We start from the raw sequence: 21,128 nt of genomic DNA on the forward strand, positions 1-21,128 counted from the left end.
AACAACTTACATTCGGAAAATGTGAACTGATGTTGAAGCAGGATATGATGAAATCCGATTGAGAAAATGAGACTTCTTTAGATAAGTGGACAAAAGTTGTGTACAAAAGCAGTCCACAGAAAGTGGAAAATGAAAAAAAGTGTGAAAACAGTGTAAATTTTGTGGACAGCAACTGCTATGAAGCAGTAACTGTAATGAACTATAAAAGCTCCACAAGTGTACAAAGTGCTCTTGAAACAGTAGGAAAGGAGGGGAGTAATAGTGCCTAAGTGTGGAGTGATGCTATTCTCAATAATGTTCCCATCCTGCCTGATGATGAAGATGTACAAACACAACAGGACACTTCTTCTGTTCCCAAATCTCTATTCAACCAGAAATGGCAACTACAGGGTACAAGAGGTCGCTTGGGTGTGACTCCTGTGGATGCAGGATGTTGAAGGGTGGAGCACTGTGATGATGACCAGCCAGGCAGACAGCATAAGTGAATTAGGCAGAGTGGACTTCGCTGAACCACATGCTCAGCAGTCTCTCGAGGCCTTTGGTGAGGTAATGGTGGCTCATGGAGCTGTGTGGTACTGTGCAGGATAGCTTGCCCAGCTGGCTGCAGGTGTTGCTCATGTGGCGTCGATGCCGACCAGCGTGATTATGCTTTTGACCAGGGCACATTTGAGGACCTTGTAGCGAGTGCTCCAATCAGCTTCTATCTCATGGATACAGGTTGAGGGGCAGCAGCAAATAGTACACCTCCTGAGCACAGCATGACTGTGGTAGTGCCTCAAGCACCACCAGTTTGACCTCCATGAGCCAATTGTAGAAGACTCTTTGGTCTTCATATCAGCAGATGAGAGGTTGCCAGCTCACAGTGGCTAAGTCCAGCAGACCAGGCTGGCTGCAGTCTCAAAAGTAGTAGTCACCTGACAATGGTAGATGGCATATCACACATTGTGCCTTGATGCGGAGTCACTGCAGCTGCAAGATAGAGGAGCTCAGGAGCATGAATATTCATAATTGTCTGCCTGAGGCAGTGACATTATGTGTTGGCAGATGCGGTCTTGTTTTCTAGGTTCGTCCGCGGTCTCCACTGCACCCCGGCTTTCAGCTTTTTAGTTGATGCTTTTCTGCAATATCAGCAGTCCGTAAGGTATTCTTGTGAAGATTTACATGGTTTTTGGCACATTGAAGCACTGTCAAAATGGCATTATGATCTTTACACAATGAAGTCATCTTGCTGAATTGGTGATTCATACCTCTCCCTCAAGCTGTGTGGGGCAATGGCCGCAGTTGTGTGCTACAATATTGCAGTATCGACTCTCCTGCTTGTTTGACAGTCCAGTTGCGACAGTGCTCTTGAGCCTGCTTTGCTGTGGCTCAGTGCTGGTTGGGGAAAAATTTTTAAAAATTTCATTCACCAAGTAAAGCTTTCTGTGGTACAACACTTGTCTATCCATTAGAAAATTTGCCCTTAATTTTCATTGGTTTGTTTCTGAAACAGGCTTATTACGTACCTGTTACGTGAACAGTTATACACTGTACAAATTTTTTCCACTTAAATCTTCATGGAAGCTGATTAATGAAGTCTTTGTTTTGCTTCTTAATTCTGCACTGGCTGTTAATTAATTATACACCAAGTGTATTATAAAAGTTTACAATTTTATTAGGTAGCACTCTCTTTTATTTACACTAGTTAGCTACTTGACAAGTATCTGATGTACTGGTAAGTCGGAGGGGGGTGGGTGGGTGGGGGGGGGTAGTTAGTTCACCATTTAAAACAAAAGAAGAGTACTCAAAGTGCCGCTAGAAATAAGGCAACACCAGTAGTAATGCTTAGTTTTGATGATATACTGTTGTTTATATTGTTGACTATGCTAGAACGTTTGTTTCAAGGTAATTCTTCCATTTTGCAATGTTATAAGTTTGTCCAAAGATGATTATAATAAGTCATGGTTCAGGATCTTTAGAAACATTGTTTTATGGTGGTAATATTTGTAAAGGTTTTTCCAGCAAACAGAATGGAGATTGTGATAACTGGATTGTGGAAGGTGAAATTATGTTCGGACTGTATCTTAAGTTGTACCGTTTATCAGTATACCACTGTTTCTTAATTCTACTTTTGTCACTCCCTTGGATTTTCTGTTCTTGTAATTATTCATGATTATGGCTTCTGGTGAGAAAACTGAATAAATCCAGTACATTCCAACCTACTGGAACTTAAGTTGTGGAGCCAGCACTTCTCTTGTGTACTCTGCCAGTTCCGTTTTCCCTAACAACAGTTGCAGTTCACACACTAAAGTGTTAGTCTGTGTCGCTCTGTGTGGACAAATCATAATGCTTTCTCTTAAACATTCTCCCAAGTCTTAGTACTACATTCTCCCAAGTCTTAGTACTAGTGCATGTGATACTGTTTCTGTTAATTGTTTCAGCTGAGCTCTAGATTTTTCGTATGAGTGTTCCAACTCTTGATACTTGTTCTGTATTTTTTTTTTTTTTTTAAATCTTTCTCTCTCTGTGCTTCAGTACATAATTCCAGTGGTGCATCTTGTAACATGCAAACCTTGTTTCTTACTTCCATATGTTGAAAGTTAATCTTAATCACTACCAGTCGCTAGTTAATAGATGTCTGGCAGTCTGGAGAATAGTATTCCTTTCCCTCTCCTGATGGAGTGTAGCAATATCAGGACTATGATAATCCTTCTTGACGTCCATGTTGGTATGCCACATGCCGCCTAAGAACCCTACTTATTGAACAATAATGGACAGAAAAACTTCCAAACCCCATGGTACATAATAAATCAATAAATTCATAGTAATACTTAAAAAAAAGTAAAGACAGCAAATGCATATTAAAACTCCAGAACAACTTGAAAATCTGATCACAAACTACTTATCCAGTGGCTTGAGTGTATGAGATACGCTGTGAGTAACTTGATTGTCATTAAGAGGCAGTTTCCGAATTCTTTTAGACACTTTAGTGGTGTGACTGATGGAACTTGTGATAAAGCATCCACAGCTCCTTTGAGTGGTTTGACTCTACGTACATGAACAGTTGTAATTTAACAATTACTGCTGAACTAATTTCAGTAATTTGGTATAGATCATGATACTTGGTTACATCTAGGAGAGTATAGGTTGGTTTGCAGTAATTACTGACCAATTTGACTCTGTGGAAGTTTGCGTACATGTTGCCCCCTTCTGTTCCTGAAGTTCTAAGGCTTTTGTGTCAGCTTGTTTTACTCTTTGCTGAACTTTGTGTAAACGTTTTGTAAGTTCTTTTACTTATTCACTATTGGCTCTAAGTTTGGGCTTTATTATGACACAGAGAGATGGCATCTTTGTACCGTAAACCACCTCATATGGCGAAATGTTGAGTTGCATGCCAAGTCTATGACTTTAAGATATATATCCTGACTGCTGTGTAGGCTATTAATATAGTAGCTTAAATTCTAGAAATAATTCTGTGCACCCTCTCTGTTAGTCCATTTCCTTGTGGATGAAAAGGAATTGTGCAGAGTTTCTGAATGCGAAGCAAGTTGCGCAGTTGTTTCATTAGGTTGGAAATGAAATTTATTGCTGAGTAATTATGGTATCAGGTACACCAAACTTGAGATCCAACTGTTTAGCATAGCTCGTGCTACTGTGTTAAGTGGTTGATACTTCTTGCAAAATTTCATTACTGAAAGCTGTTGGAACCATCATGCATGGTCTGCACAGAGTAAACCATCGTGAGTCATGAACTGTGGCTGTAGTATTGCATGACAGTGTGTCAGATGCCTGTGCCTTCTGCCAAAGTCACACTTTTGTCTAGTGTCTGTAATACTGTGATTTTTCTGCTTAAAGTATCAGCATTGGTATGCCTCTTACCAAGTTTATGAATAACTTTGTAATCAAATTTGCTCAGTTTGAGTGACCATGCTAGAAGCATCTTTCAATTCCAACAACCATTTTGCGACATGTGGTTTGTTGCAATCTATAATTTTTTACCATACAAATAGCAGCAGAAATAGGTGATCCAGTAAATAAACTGGGTGTGTGTGCCCTGGAACAACCAGGAAGTCCGGGAAAAACCCAATAATTTTTTTATCCAGGAGAAAACTGGGAAAAACACAGAAATTTTTTAGAATTATGTGAATTTTCCAGTGTTTCAGTGTTCAGTTAAATGTTGTAATTTTGACTGGTAAGAACAGAAATCCTAATAAAGAATATTACTGTTTCCTGCTACTGTAGAATAATACTGGAACAATAAAGCATAAATCAGAGAAAAAAATTTAAGCTGCAAAAGAAATGTGCCATTTACAACAACAAAACACAGTGTACACACAATCATCTGCTAACAGCAAAATGTGTCAAAGGATTTAGGATAAAGACTATGCAGTACTTCATAACAATAAACTGCTTTTTATGAGTATGACATCACAGTTGTTTACATTAGCTTAGTTTGAGCAGTTGCCAGTTGGCTCACGCACATACACAGTTCAGTCGCGTATGAGCGGTACCTTCTCCTGCTTCTGTCTACTGGAGGTGTGGCTGTTAACTGTATTGCCACTAGTAAACAAGCAGTCAGGTGCTGCCCAAAAAGACTTTTCTGACACGCTCAAGCTGCCAGATTCGCGCATGCAGAGAGCAGTCTGAGTTGTGGTGGGGAGGAGAAAGTCTCCAGGTGATCTGTGTCTATGTTTAGTGATTTTGCGGTTTCGTCTTCATTTCAAGCTCTCGCTTCAAATGAAAACAAAATGGATTTCTGTGGCTGGAAGCTACCAAATGAATTTAAATACATTCACCTAATTATGAAGGCTAAAATGTGTTATTTTTTTCAATTTTATGATTTCATTTTATTCCTGTCAGTCTAACATTAATTGCCTTGCAGAACAGTGAAACTATTTTTGCAATTTTGCTGAAGAAATTTGTCTTTTGTTAATCTTTTGTGCTGAGACAGTCAATTTATTTGGAATGAAGTGTTTCATTCCACACCATTGGCTAGCTTCAAGTGCATGTTTTCATCTCCTGGCATATATGGCATTATGCCATAATAATGAACCAAACATGAGATAACACAGTACTGGCACTCCAAGCAAATTTGCATCCTGAAAACCACACTGTAAAGCTTATTAATATCAGGTTGGCGCCTACTTAATTGTGAATTTGGGCATACAAATGTGCACTTTAAGCCGAATTATGCATTGTACTATGATTTGCCAAATTCCGATACTCTTGGGGTGGCCTCTGATGTCCTGTTTCTTTTATGATGTAATGTAAGATATCTTAATGCTTTATACGTATGAACGTATGGGCTTCCTACAGCATCTTAGCTGTGCACACACAGTAATATCTATTTTCTGGTGCTCTCTGGCAACTGCTGAAACGAATCTCTTTCCAACAGGTCGCAGAAACATATTGCGAATGGTGGTTTGAAAAGTGTTACTTTCAAAGTAATTTCCTTTTGTGCAAGATGAATTATGTTATGTGTGAGAATGTTGGCTTAATTTCTTAAATCACATAGCATTTGACTCTCATTTAAAACTTAACACTATGAGGACCAGAAAATTAGAAAAAATTTCAAGACCAGAAAACCAGACATTTATGGCATTATTTAAAATTTACTGGCACATTTGTGCGATGCATCTTAAAGTGTAAAACCTGCAAAGAAAAGCTTATACGTGAAAGCTTTTATTGTAGCTACACTAACTATATTAATTTAAACCATTAAGTTTTCCTATTTGTATGTTTGCACTAATTAACAGTGATGTTGTTATTGGCTGACTACATCACATGTCCTATGCTCCGAATATCTGCTGTCGTCGGCTGGTGAGATCATGTGATATGAGGTATGATTGGCTTATAAAAGCTAATTGCAATCCAGATTTCAGTTCTTTGGAAACTAATGTGCTGTGTTTGGTGGAATTCGAATTTATGCTTTCATAATATGAAAAAATGCAGTGTACATGTTGCTGCACTTCAAAGATCTTTCGAAAATGTGTTTTTTGCTGGGTTTCGTTTCCTAAAGTGCTGGGAAGTTCTACACCTGTGTATAGTGCCTTCTGTGTATAGTACCTTAACCATGCAAAGGATCGATAAGTTTTATGGTCCTGAGGGGGGGGGGGGAGGGGGGAAGTGTATTTTTAACAGGGAAATCAGGGAATTTTCTCCCTAGTCTACGTGTACACTCTGTAACTGCTAACATCCTCTTTTCAGTTGTAAAACAGGTCTGCCCCACCTTGTTTATTGACATAAGCCACTTGGTATTCGTTACCATCTATGTTTTGAATCAAAATACCACCAACTGCACTATTGCTGGCGTGACATGAAAGGATGAGTTCTTTCTCAGAATCAGGCAATATCGGTACTGGATCTGATGTGCAGTCTTTCTTCAGTTTCAAATGCCCTTTGACACTCTGTCGAATACTCAAACCTTACACCTTTCTTAACAGGTGGTTCAGTGGTTCTGCAATTTCAGTGAAGTTCTTGACAAATTTTCGATAATAATTACATTAGCCAATGAATGATAGCAATTGCTTTGTTGTTTGTGGTGTTAAGTTACGCACTGCTGATATTAATCAGGGATCGATTTTCATAACTTCTCCACTAACTTCCAGTCCAAGGTACAATGGGATTTATCCACACTGAATGTCAAACATGCTTTTTTTTAATACTTCTTCTAAGAATCTCACACGTTTTTCCTTATCTTTCGAAAATACTATGACATCGTCTAAGTAGGCCACACATTTCTTAGGCTTAAAGCCACGGAGAAATCCCTAGCTTTGAAATGTAGCTGGTGTGTTCGTAAGTCCAAATGGCATTCTGTGATATTGGTAATGAAACCATGTGCTGTGAAGACAGTTTTTGGCTTATCTTCTTGGACTACTTCAAGCTGATGATACTTGCTTCATTGTGAAAAAATACCTACTTTGGCCTAAACTGTCCAGTCTTAGTAATATTGGGAATGAGATATGCACCAGTGGTAGTTTTGGCATTCAGGTATTGGTAATCACAACATAATCTGTATTTCATCGTACCATCTGATGATTTTTGAGGATGATGACACTTGCCATTGCCCCCCACTCCCTCTGGGACTGTAATGGTGTTCTATTCTTCCTTCTGCCAGATGCTGATCATTGAATTCCTCCATTAACAGTTTCAGATGCCTTTGGACATATTATGGTTTCCTATAGACCGGAGTATTGTTCCCCTTGGGTATATAGTGTTGTTGTGTAACAGATGTTGCTGCTAATGGACTATCTGTATTAAACAAATCCATGACTTGTAGTTGTAAAGCTTCCATCGCTTACAATAACTCCCTTCTAAATGATTAACTTTTTTGCGAACTGTCATTTTGCTTGCGGCTTGTGGCTTTGGTCACTTATAACATCTAAAATGTCAGTCACTTAGCAAACTAACCTCAATCATGCCAAAATTGTCTAGGCTAACAGGAACCATAAATTCACCATTTATATTACAAATGTGCGTCACACTTCTGCACACAAAACAATGCATTTTATCCACTTCTTCATTACTCTCCAGTATAACCACCACACGTAATACCTCTTGTAGAATGGTATCTACAGGAACCCAGACTAATTTCCCTATGCCTGATGATATGTTATATGGGAACCACTCCTTAGTGTACATTTTCACAGTTTACTTGGCAACACCTTCATGATCAGTGTACCTTGCGACATTGCCTTGCTTGCTGTTGATGTCCCCAGCAGAAACCAAGTTCCATCAGATTCAATTGTGTACCACAAAAGATCAATTTTAGCTTGATGTTTATCAAGGAATTCCAGTCCAAGAATCGCAGAATACTCTTCACCAACATGTGGCAGCACTTCCATGTGCTCATGAAAACCCTTAGCTCCAGTGCTTAAGTCTAACAGTGTCGTCCATAATAACTTCACATCATTGTCATATACCCCACATAACCTGTCATATGGAGACCCCAGCCTCTTCCTGCCTAAGAGGTTCATACTAACTTATACCAGTCAGTTCTCCTGATGTAGGCGGGAGATGACAGATTTTACAATTTTTCTCCCATCGCCCAATTGTTCCAGTATTTTTATTAGTTTTTAACTAATTGTCATCAAACATCTTTTTTGAAAACTGCCATTTCAATTGTTATGGCCAATGGTCAGAAGTCCTTTGCTCATTAGTCATTTTTAAGTGATATATGTATTGAATTTGATGGAACTGGGGAAGTCACAGATGTCCTGTAGATAGTTATTTTTCTTCTTTCCTGTGTATTTTGTACAACATATACTCATCTTGCTGAGTGTTGTGCTCTGTTTGGATATGTGTTTGTGTGTTGACATTAAGTTTAAGTGAAGTTGCTTATTATTCAATGTTATTATAATTGGTACAAATTTCGGATGTGGTTGGTGATGAGTGTTAGTTTGTTACCTGAATCACAGAAAAGCTTTATTTTTGTGTTAACAGTTATTTCATGTGTACCTTATTCATCATATTCATAGTATTTTAATTTGGTGTTTTGTTTTCCATTGTGGTAAAAAAAAGTATAATTATGTTATAGAATGTGGCAGGCACTGTTTTATGGGAAGAGTACTTTTGTATTTAAAATCCAGAAAACATCCCAACTAGTGCCAATCATCTGGGCTGTGCTACAGATAGTAGGCATGGAATCAACATTTAGCATTGTTCCAGTTTTTTCATGTGTGTTTTTTAGGTATTATTTAGCTTTTTCACATTGTAGGGACAGACTCACATAAGTTGTCTCGGGATTATACTGAAAATGAGTTGTTTTTCGATCATTTGTATCTCCTGATTTTTAAAACTGAATAGCCTGATTTTTTTGAATGTTGGCTGATATGTTAATGACTAACTCATGCACATATGCGTGTATTAAAAATTTATGTTCCTTGCTGTATGGTAAGCCTAACAAACAGCTGTCGGTCTCCACATACACCTCTACAGTATTATGTTCTACTGGGAATGCTTTCTGATGGATGATGCATTACTGTATGCATTTAATGGACATTTTTTCGGTTGCTGTTTTCCTTGCCTCTGACTCCTGCATTTTCGAGCCTTATGACTGACTCGACTACACTCATAACATTCCGATAGAAGACATTTTGCATATGGTGCTGATGTTCACATTTGTAACATTTGACTTCAGAGGCAAAGGCTCGACAGTCATTGTGTCCTCTTGTAGCAGTATCTATTTCTTTCAGCTGTGTGGCAGTTCTAATAGCTGGGGTCAGACCATAAGGATTCTCTGTCGCGACTCATTTGTGACATGTTCACAGGGTATTACATAAGAAGACACTACAAGACCTATTCTAAGCATCATGTAAGGTGATGTGTCAGCTTCTGCATTTCTCCTCAGCACAAATGTTTGCACATTGATGTTTTGGATTCTATCTGAGAAGGACTCAACCGATTTCTTTTGTTTCTGTACCAAACTGTTTACATTTTCCCTGAAAAATCTTGTGTTGTTCTGTTTCCGGTAATGTTGGCACAGGCCTTCAGCTAGCTCCTGGATCGTTTCTGCTTTCCTTAAGTGCTTTGTGGGAGGTCACAAATATTTTAGTCTCACCAGCAAACAAAGTGTCGAAGACATTTTATGACTGTTTTGTACCTGAAAACCCAAAGCAGAGACATGTAGATGTCATACTACTTGCTTTCATTGTATTCTATAATTACAGATTTTATTTTGGTAGTTATCTCTCACATTATTGTTCACTGTTTCAGGTGATGATGCCAATACTTCCACAGTGTCAAACCTTACTATCCCTCCCTACCAACCTGGTGGAGCTCAATCGCAGATTTCGCAGCTTACGCAAGAGAGAGTTAATGCTCCTTCACCTACCTTAGAAATTATGCTGTCAAAGGAGTCAGCAAGTCAACAGGTATGTCATCTTTTATAGATGATAAATATGTTTCATTTTATTTTTGTAATAATAAGAGTAATTGCAAGGGAACAGCTAGCAATATTAGGTAGCGCGGACCTTTGGAGATGAGATTTAATTCTCTTTCATAACATAGATGAAAACTGACAAGCTATCAGGGGTCCTGGACAAAACGTCTACCAAATTGACAGAAAATTCTAAGTTTTGTTCTTATGTTAAATCAGTAAACAGATTAAAGCCATCTGTCTGGACACTCTCTCATTGAAATGGAGGACGACAGAGAGAAGGCTGAAATATTAAATGTCTTTTTCCAAAACTGTTTCACAGAGGAAGATAGTACTGGAATTCCTCCCTTAAATTGTTGAATAAACAACGGAATGACAAATGTTGAAACAACTGACCATGGGATAGAAAACCAATTGAAACCGCTTGACAGAAGAAAGGACACTGGACCTGACAGGATACCAGTATGATTCTACATAGACTATGTGAAAGAACTAGCTCTTCTGGCAACAGGGTACCATACATCATGGGAGGATCGAAGTGTTCCTGATGATTGGAAAAAGTGCAAGTAATTCCCATTTTCAAGAACAGTCTCTGTCGTCACTCTGTTGTAGCACTTTGAACAGTTTTATGCTTGCGTGTTACATTTTGGGGGACTGAAAATCTATAAGGGTCATCGTGGGTTTCAAGAACAACGATCATGTGAAACACATTTCTCTCTGTGTTCACTAGATCCAGGAAGGTAGAAACAGGTGCTCAGGTTCCTTGACTTCTGAAAGATATCTGATACAGTGCACCACTGCCACATAGTGAACAAAATACAAGCGTATGGAATAGCAGACAATACAATCCTATGACATTTGAATTCATTAAAATGACTTTTTTTTCATAAAGATATGTTGAAGAGGTTGAGTGTAAGAGCAGCTTGCAATAACAAGATTGGCTCCGGACAGGAAATCATGATGGGTCGCATCAGATTAGTCAGAAGGCTTATGACGCTGCTTCAAATTTGGAAATATCCTTGCAGACTTGAAAGTCTCTATTTACAAGACATGTAAACAAATTATATTGGCATAATGAATCATTCCACAAAGAGTATGAATTTATTTTTTCCCCCATTTCAGTTCCATAAAAAAAGTCCGTTTCTAGTATGACTACAGGAACACAACAGCACATTAGCTGATATTAATTGTGTAGGTATCGTCCATGTTGACAAATATGTTGTGAAATAAGCTGAGGAAAGAATTGAAATTTTCAAATTTTATTTTATTTATTTAATTTTACAATGGAAAGGACTGCCACATGCTTACAGGTGATGGCAGCTATATAGGACTCATGTCCCTTTCAGCCAGGGTTAGTGCTGTTATGTTGGGGCACTATTTATTTTTCATTTGGAGGGATCCTTGCGTAATTTGCTTGTCTGTCTTTGTCTCATGCCATTTTGTTTGATATTTATCTCAGCCTGGTGGAGTTTCACATCCCAGTATTCACCTTACAACTAGGGAAAACCACCAGAGAAAACCCCAGCTGGGATGGGATTTTGGTTGCTATGACCTTTCTGTTGTCATGATGTATTTTGTTTGTCATTGGTATGAAACTGTCCCTACTTGTTTTCAAGTTCTCTGTAGTTGCTGAATGCTTGAAATTGGTTGTAGTACCCATGTTACTGAAGTATCCTAGTTCTGTTCTGTATACTTGGTTTGTGTATTTTCTACTTATGAATATAGATAGCCATTTTCAATGTTAAACTACACATCACTGTCATAGGTGTGTCTGAGTTGGGTTTGGGGTTATGGGAAGGAATGTTTTCTACCTCAGTTAAGAGGTAATTAGTTGGAATATCACACTTCACTTCACTGTCCTATGACTGTTACGGTGGATTTTGGGATAGTGGGATAAGGTTTGTGTATGTCACTGTAGTCTTCTCCTTCTTACATGTTCGATTATTTAATTGTTTTTTGGAAATGTCCTTTGAATTGAGAAAGCTATGGAATCATAAGGGTAAGGGTACTTGGAGCTGGGTAATGTTAAATTCTTAAATTGGCTTGCAGGTAAAGTCTTTTATTAAACCTTTCTTACTAGCTCTACTCAGCCCATAATCTCCTGTTTTCATTGTGATTTTCTTCTAGCTTTGGTCGTGTGTTGATTAGTTTAAATGGTGTCATTTGCTTCGGTGTGGTGAAGTTCAGCCGTTTAGCTGCTACTATTTCGTATTGGGCTTTTGATGCTGTCCATAAGCAGACACTGTACTCCAGTAAGGGCCTTCTGAAAGTTTTGTGCATGTGGATCACCGATTCTGGGTTGGCACTGCCGAATTTAAAGCATTTTTACTAGTTTCATCCTCTGTTTTGTCTTCCAGATGATTGCATCCGTATGATGTTTCCAGGGCATGGCATGATTGAGTACCATTACTAGATATTTTGCACTTCAAATTGGGTCCATGCTTTACTGCTGAGTTGTTACAGATAGATCATCTATTATAAACCTTCCACTTTGCACAAGTTTTCAGTGCCTGAACATTACCAGCCTCCATTGCTCAATGTTGAAAATGTATATAACTGCTAAAGTTCTTGCACCTTGCACACATGGAGCCATACACCAGTAGGTGGTGTTGTCTACATAAAGAGTGAAGTATTCACCCCATTTAATGTGGCACAGGATATCTGCCATGTGGATGCTGTAGTGTTCGGCCAAGAGGATGGCATCTTGTGCTACTCCTGCTGCAGGGCTAAATTTGCTGGATAGTTCACATAGTGATCCTACTGCCAATCTATTGGTTGAGCAGATGAAGTGCACAACATGCAGAGGAAATCAATATCCAGGAACACTGTCAAAACACAGTCTCCTCTGTTTAGCACTTTGGTTGTGGTGCTGACAAGTCTGCTGATGCGATCCATTGTCGAATGTTCTTGCCTGAAGCCTGCCTGTTGTGGGGGAAGAAGAGAGTCAGGCAGCAGGCCACAAATATTGATGCTTGTTGATAAATCCTCTTTCTTTGACGTACCTAAATCATGTCATTTATTAGTATAGTGCTCACCGTTCAGTTGTAAAAGAATTTATAAAAAACAAACATTTTAATTTTAACACGTGGCTGTTAGAAGTGGTGAAAAGGCCTGTGTTGTAATGCTTGGTATGATATTCATTATCAGTCATGAAATCTTAAAAGGGAACATTTTTATGCAATGAAGTGAGTTATATGTAAATTTCATTGAAAAATTGCATTTGGAGTTTTGTTCTCCATGGTCATAGCCTTTGATTGAAGGTAATTATCTTGAAGATGGAAATCAGTCTGGACATGGAACAGTAACCACTATTGAAGAAACTAGACCTCATGTCTGGAAAAGATTGAAGAGAGTGCCTGCTGCACATAATCAGCATATTCATTGTTCTCGCAGAATTGGATTTGTGACTGCTTCTTAAAAGTCAGGAAAGCCTGCAATCTGTTAGAATCTTATCACCTTCCCAGAGGAAGGAGATTTTATGTTTGGAGTTCTACAGAAATATATCAAGGGGCTTAATTCTTTTGGGTCTCAAACAGTATTTAACTGTAGTTGTCAGGATGGGTTAAGGAGCATAAGTGGGCATTCAGGACTGATACTATTCACTATTGCATATGGAATGAAAAAGGGAGTTACCAGAAAATGGAGATTTTTCTCCTTCTCCTATTCTATGGGGTACATTTGGTTTGTCATCTGCTATGATTGTGCAGAGCACTGTGCGTAGCAGTGGAGAGCATTTTGCCCTCAATGGAAGGAGCAGGCGGACACGTCTGTAAGGTAGGAGGGCTGGTAGACAAAGAATGATCCACTGCTGTGGCTATTGTCTTGCCGGTCAGTCCGCACACCCCACGTGACCAATCTCTGCTCTCCCATTGCTTGGCTTTGAACCTTCTGAAAGCATTACTTGCTCAACAGCCCCATGGATAGCGTCCCTAGCTCAATGGAGCCAAGTGTAGGATTCATCCCCAGTGCTGAAGAGCCACTGAGGCGCAGTGGTAGTCGCAAGAAAAATATTGCAAAATTTGGAGAAGAAAATAATGCTCTTTTTTTATCCTTACTATCACTTACTGCTGCACATAACATCATAATTGATACTAAAATTTCCCGAACCAATTTTAGTCCATGTCAAGAAACAACCTTGCATCTGGGTCTTCCTAATGACGCTTATGCAACAAAGGAGAAGAAAAAGTTACCATGGATTGGTATACTGTTTTATGTCGACATAGTTGTTTTGAAAGGATCCAGCAGTGGAGAAAAGATTGACCGTTGCAGGATTTTGTTCTGCCACAGTACCATTTTTGCATACAATGTGGCTAAAATAGAGAGAGAAAACAAATTGTTTTTCCTGTGAATGGGTATTAACAGGATAATGTACCAGTGTTCGTAATTCTTTCTTGACAAGAGCCATTATTGTCAATTTTAAAGTTCTGACATGTATACTGTTTGTGGGCTTCACTAATATAGTAATGTAATTTTTTTATATTTTGGCTGTATATGCCACTGGGCGTAAGTTTCTCGGCGTAAGCGCCACCTGCCTTTTTTGATGTATAACTACATTATTTGTACTAATGCTTCCATACTGTTAAAATGGAAGTGTTAATTTTCTTCCTTTTTTTATTGTTACTCTACCTAAATACGTTGTTAATACTGATAATTTACACATTGCCTTTGTACGCCAATTGGCACGTTTCTCGGCACGAGCATCACCTGCCCTGTTTTCAGAGTGACTACGCTCGCCGATTACACTCAGTCAGTTGTGAGCTCTACAAGATCCATGAGCTATTTTATATTAACGTGTCAAACCCTAATTCTAGGGCTATATTTTATTTTTGACACATGGATCTATGCCGACAATTGTAAAAATGGCGATGGTACGTTAGTCCTTACTAATGTAAAATTGTAAGTACCAGTCGTCGTTATCATGCGTCTGTAATGCAATAGTTCTCTAATTTGTCTTAAAATTTATTTTTGGCTTATAAGTTTCATACTTTTCTAATGTAAGCTATGATGTTCATTGCCCTTAGGATACCTTCTGAAGAAGACAAATTTATATTTGTCGAAACCTAGGTTAAGAGTTTCTTTATCCATTGCAACTGGTCAGCTGTTTATAATTTTATTATTTAAGTATAAGCATTTGTTTTAATAATAATATAAGCATTTGTTGCTACAGAAGAATGCTGAAGATTAGATGGTTAGATCACATAACTAATAAGGAGGTATTGAATAGAATTGGGGAGAAGAGGAGTTTGTGGCACAACTTGACTAGAAGAAGGGACCGGTTGGTAGGTCATGTTCTGAGGCATCAAGGGATCACAAATTTAGCATTGGAGGGCAGCGTGGAGGGTAAAAATCGTAGAGGGAGACCAAGAGATGAATACACTAAGCAGATTCAGAAGGATGTAGGTTGCAGTAAGTACTGGGAGATGAAGAAGCTTGCACAGGATAGAGTAGCATGGAGAGCTGCATCAAACCAGTCTCAGGACTGAAGACAACAACAACAACAACAACAACAACAACAACAACAACAAGCATTTGTTGAAGAGTCTGGTCCAAACAATGTATGTATTGACTTTACACCCCATATATGTGAGTGATGTCTTTTTCTGCTGTCATCCTGTTCACTTTGTTTGTTGGATTACTTTTGAACAGCTGATAAGCAGAAATACGTAGAAGATAGTGTCCTTACTGGTAGTCACTGCATTCTTGGTGAGACATGAGTGTAATGTCCCCGTTTATCAACCGATAAAACTAGTAAGCTGCTCAAACACCAAGGATTGAAATAGAGATCAGTTGTATTTACCACTTCTTTCACCTCAAGCAATGTTTGCTGATGTGAAAAATGCCAAGTTGGTGTTAGGTCCAGAATCCATGTTAAACTATAGGTCCCTCTATAAGTGGTTGGGTAAGTCAGTTCAAAGATAGGAAGAAGGAAATGGCATTCCACTGTCAACAGTCTTTGCATTGTTGGCTGCTTTCTCACTACATTGGAATAGGCTAGAAATTCAACACTTGGACATCTGAATGATTGTCCTACTTTTGTCCTACTGTGATGAGGTTTGACATGGGCTGAAAAATGATCACCAGCGCTCCCGCTGACGATGACAGGAAATGACATTGCAAGCACATGAGAATGAAACTAATATAGTATACCAGGTCTCCCAAATACAAGGAAAGTGGATCACATGTGAGACACTTTTGGGTGACTGAGAACCATATGTATACATATTATGGCAGAAAGACATTCAAAAGACAGAAAGACATGCCTAAGGGTTTATTTTGAAGTAAATAAATGACCCTGGTATGTGCATGGCGGATGAATGGGTTGTTGCGGACAATTTGCAAGAAATTGGAGAAACAGTTTTTCTCCTTCAAAACCTTTCAAAAATACGTACTGTAATTCAAAAGAAAATACTGTAGAACATATTATATGTTTGTGGTTTAACAAAAAAAAGTGTTGTCTTAAATGGCTCCATCCCCCCCCCCCCCCCCTTTCCCTCCTTAGTTTGGTTAACCACAGTTGTACCATACTTTTATGGAGTTGAGACTTAATAAGATACATACTTAAGCACCGTTACACGAGTATTAGATATAGCTAGAACCCTTAACTGATCGTCTCCTTTGTTACAGTGCTGCAAAAGTAAACTGAGGGACAAAATCGGACCAAAGCTTTAAGTTTATTATTCTATCCAAGTGTATTTGCTAAAGGAATCTGCTAGCCATGAGACTTCACACCCATATTTTGCTAACAGAGATAAACAATGTACTACATTGATTGACCTTTCAAATTATTATTGCTGTTGTTGTTGTTATTTTTATTATTGTCATTATTATTATTATTTTATTATTATTATTATTATTTCCAGCTGCTGGAAGGTTCAGACATTACAACATGTGCTGCCTCATCAATATTTGGTATTCCAAATGTTGCACCTTCTCAAGAAGGCTGTAAGAAACTTTTCCTAGCTGGCACATTTGACACCCAGAAAAATATGGATGAATTAATGGAGTTCTGTTCAGGAGACTTTCCAATGACGGGTACAGTTTTTTTAATTATTTTCCACAATTTGAAAAGATATGGAATGACAAATGAGTCTTTCAGACATCACTTATGGAAGGCTCTTAGAGTTTGATCGATGACTGGTGCTAATCATTAACTGATCTGATAATTCTTCTTCTTGTTCTTCTGGTATTCTTGTGATTTTGCCTCTTTCTGCTTCTACACTCCTTAATGTGTTCATAAATACTATATTCTTGTCTGATTGTCGTGTTGTTTATTCTGTCTGATAACCCTTAAAAAAATTTGATCTTTGCAGCATAAATCGTGTGTCCTTTTCCAGCTGTTATTGTCACTGTCTTGTTGCTAATTGTATGGAAGATGCTGCCATTGTTATTGTTTTATGGAATGTTATTAATGTTTTTTTCCTCAATGGTTTGTTTATGATTCCATGCAGTTAATTGACTGTTTCTATTTTCTTCGGTGTGTTGTGTTGTTTGTGAAGGAGAAAATATTTTCCAAGAAGTTGAATTAATTTTCTCTGTCTTGTGACTTTGTCATTACAGTTTTGCTCGAGACCAGGTCGCAAGCCTTATAAACCACAACTTTTTGTTTTTAAGTCAAAATGTAGAATTTTAATTTTTTCTGAAATTGAAAGTATAGCAAGATCAAGAGTTTAAATAACTTTGACATGTAGACTTTGAAATTCAATTTTAAATGTGCCCTGTCATTTTAAAAAGTTTAGAGTCTGGATTAATAAATAATAGAGAAAAGATAATATGGTGGTTTTAATGCTTCAGGTGTTCTACATAGCCTCTACAATACAAGCATGTTCGCACAACCATGTGAAACTGTAAGAAAAGACCTTCTTTGGGACATTGTCCAAGTCGCATGTTGTAGTAGCTTGAATATTGGTTATGTTGTCAAAGTGTTGACCCTTCATGTGAATTTTTATTTTTGGGAGTTAAGAAAAGCCACTCAGCACCAAATTGGGTGAATATGGAGAATGGAGACTATTAGAGAACTGGTCCTTTTTTTTACAACTGCAGCCATGTGAGAGGGTGCCTTGTCCTACAGTAAGAAGAAAGCCCTCCCCTCCCCTCACATTGTTGTGGAGAAAACCTCTGACTCCTTTTGTACAATAAATCTATGATACCTAAATAATACTGGAAATTTATGGTGGTATCAGTGGTAACAAATTCTCTGTGGATAATGCCATGAACATTAAAACAGTCAATCAGCATTGTCTTCACTTTTTGATTTCATTCAGGCCTTCTCTGGTCTTGGCAAACTGGAGACCCATTCTGCACTTTGTCATTTTGTGGTAGGTCTGTATTAATAACACCAAGTCCTGTCACCTGTGATTATTTTTTTCCAGATAAGAATTGTCCAGATTTTTTTATTTCATTAAGTCACACCAGGAAGCTGTGCGTCATTTGTATTTGGGAGCTAAGATGTGTAGGACAGACTTTGCACACACTTTCTTGTTCTTCAAACATTCTGGAGAATATCTTACAGATATTTAGATCATTAGTGATAGCTCTGCATGAGAGACGACAGCTGATTTTCAAAAGATGTCAAATGAACTTGAGGTGGAACCCCCTAACCTCTTGTCGTCGTCAAGTGACAACTGTCCTCCTTTAAAATGTTTAAACTACTGAAATACTAGTGCAAGACTTAAACAATTATTGCTGTAAGCCTTTTTCATTGACACAGATATCTCCATAGCCGGTTCATCAAGTGAAACTAAGTTGAATCACTACTCATTGCACCATTGAGGTTTGTGACATGGCATTATTGACACACTATGTCCACTACTTAACACTGCCTGTTCACAAGTGGTTTATCAAAAGTGCATCTGTTGATTATAATTGTTAGTTCAAGCTGTCGCCATAGTTACTGCACTAACATAGCTTATATGCCACAAACTTCTTGGATGGATGGTACGTAACAGTCTATTCAATTTTTCCATCGAGTAATGATTTGTAACTTCGAAATTTGAGTTTGGATTATAACTGTGTCACTTGGCCAGGCTCCTTGTACAGCCATAGATGTCTAGAATAATGTCAGTGTTGAAGTTCCCACAACTGAAAGTTCAAAACTTATGTAGCTGAGAATGCAACATTTTCAAATGATCAGAGACTTCTATTTAAAATTAGAGTGTTTTTCCTTTGAGAGTTGGTGAATGAGAACATACCACACTGTGTGTGTGTGTGTGTGTGTGTGTGTGTGTGTGTGTGTGTGTGTGTGTGTGTGTGTCAGCCTTCCTGTAATTGCTCATCTTCCCTGAGAAGTTGTTTGTTATTCATAAGTACTTAGTGTGACTTGAATAAGCTGTTGTAGCTAATACAGCACCCAAAAACTATTGCGGTGGATACTTTTTACTGTTATTAAAATATTATTATTCCCGCTCTTTAGTGACTATCTTCACCTCCCCCCACCCTCCCCTTTCTTCTCTTCCACAAAGAGTTTCTTAATGCATTATCTAGGCAAGACCTTTAAGCTGTCCTCAGAATGAATGAGGCACCTAACATTGAAATGGATGCGAAATCTGACATCATGATAGATAGTGCCATCGGCACACAGGGCGAGCCTGTTAACATGATTTGTGCTCTCAGTGCTCTCCAGCAGCCAATGTCAGCTTTATTTGGCTCGCAAAAATACAGTTTCTTTATGGAAAAGGACATGCGTAAAATAGATGTCGAAGAAGAGCAAAGAAAATCATGAAGATGACTTTGGACTCAATGATTGCTTGAACAGCAGATTGCTGGAGGACAACAGTAACCTTTGGTACATAGAATGTAGAAGTTATTTGTTTTTGGTTTTAAATGGAATGTAGTTAAGGTGTAGTGCCTAATGTCAGTTTGCATGTACATAGTATCCATATTCTCAATGTTGCATTGATTACCAACACTCTGAAACAACATACTTTATCACATAAATTTCAAGATCAAAATTTGTTTCACGTTTCATCATTTCATTCGAATGGAAGAGGAAATTTTTCAAAGCTGCAGACCAATGACTTTTAATTTAATTTAAACTTGTTGCTGCACACTAAAATTGAAAGAGATATTTACTGCCAAGATACAAACATGAGCCAGTCCAAAGATGATGTGACTTACCAAACGAAAGCGCTGGCAGGTTGATAGACACACAAACAAACACAAACATGCACACAAAATTCAAGCTTTCGCAACCAACAGTTGCTTCATCAGGAAAGAGGGAAGGAGAGGGAAAGACGAAAGGATGTGGGTTTTAAGGGAGAGGGTAAACCAATCCCGGGAGCGGAAAGACTTACCTTAGGGGGGAAAAAAGGACAGGTATACACTCGCGCGCACGCACACACACACACACACACACACACACACACACACACACACACACACATATCCATCCGCACATACACAGTCACAAGCAGACATTTGTAAATGCAAAGAGTCTGGGCAGAGATGTCAGTCGAGGCGGAAGTACAGAGGCAAAGATGTTGTTGAATGACAGGCGAGGTATGAGCGGCGGCAACTTGAAATTAGCGGAGGTTGAGGCCTGGCGGATAACGAGAAGAGAGGATATACTGAAGGGCGAGTTCCCATCTCCGGAGTTCTGACAGGTTGGTGTTAGTGGGAAGTATCCAGATAACCCGGACGGTGTAACACTGTACCAAGATGTGCTGGCCGTGCACCAAGGCATGTTTAGCCACAGGGTGATCCTCATTACCAACAAACACTGTCTGCCTGTGTCCATTCATGCGGATGGACAGTTTGTTGCTGGTCATTCCCACATAGAAAGCTTCACAGTGTAGGCAGGTCAGTTGGTAAATCACGTGGGTGCTTTCACACGTGGCTCTGCCTTTGATTGTGTACATCTTCCGGGTTACAGGACTGGAGTAGGTGGTGGTGGGAGGGTGCATGGGTCAGGTTTTACACCGGGGGCAGTTACAAGGGTAGGAGCCAGAGGGTAGGGAAGGTGGTTTGGGGATTTCATTGGGATGAACTAAGAGGTTACGAAGGTTAGATGGACGGCGGAAAGGCACTCTTGGTGGAGTGGGGAGGATTTCATGGAGGATGGATCTCATTTCAGGGCAGGATTTGAGGAAGTCATATCCCTGCTGGAGAACCACATTCAGAGTCTGATCCAGTCCCGAAAAGTATCCTGTCACAAGTGGGGCACTTTTGGGGTTGTTCTGTGGGAGGTTCTGGGTTTGAGGGATGAGGAAGTGGCTCTGGTTATTTGCTTCTGTACCAGGTCGGGAGGGTAGTTGCGGGATGCGAAAGCTGTTTTCAG

At 38.9% G+C, this 21,128-nt stretch overlaps 1 protein-coding gene across 3 annotated transcripts in view; it reads left to right on the forward strand.

The window, feature by feature from the left end:
- Positions 1-21,128, forward strand: part of LOC126260049 (claspin-like) — a 172,779-nt gene that overhangs the window by 70,532 nt on the left and 81,119 nt on the right. For all 3 annotated transcript variants that reach the window (XM_049957237.1, XM_049957236.1, XM_049957238.1), the window contains exons 9-10: positions 9,694-9,851; positions 16,717-16,888. In XM_049957237.1, the coding sequence (XP_049813194.1) occupies positions 9,694-9,851; positions 16,717-16,888 (330 nt within the window). The remainder of the gene's footprint in view (positions 1-9,693; positions 9,852-16,716; positions 16,889-21,128) is intronic.

The sequence above is a fragment of the Schistocerca nitens genome, chromosome 5 (genome assembly GCF_023898315.1).
Source record: "Schistocerca nitens isolate TAMUIC-IGC-003100 chromosome 5, iqSchNite1.1, whole genome shotgun sequence".
Taxonomy (NCBI): Eukaryota; Metazoa; Arthropoda; class Insecta; order Orthoptera; family Acrididae; genus Schistocerca; species Schistocerca nitens.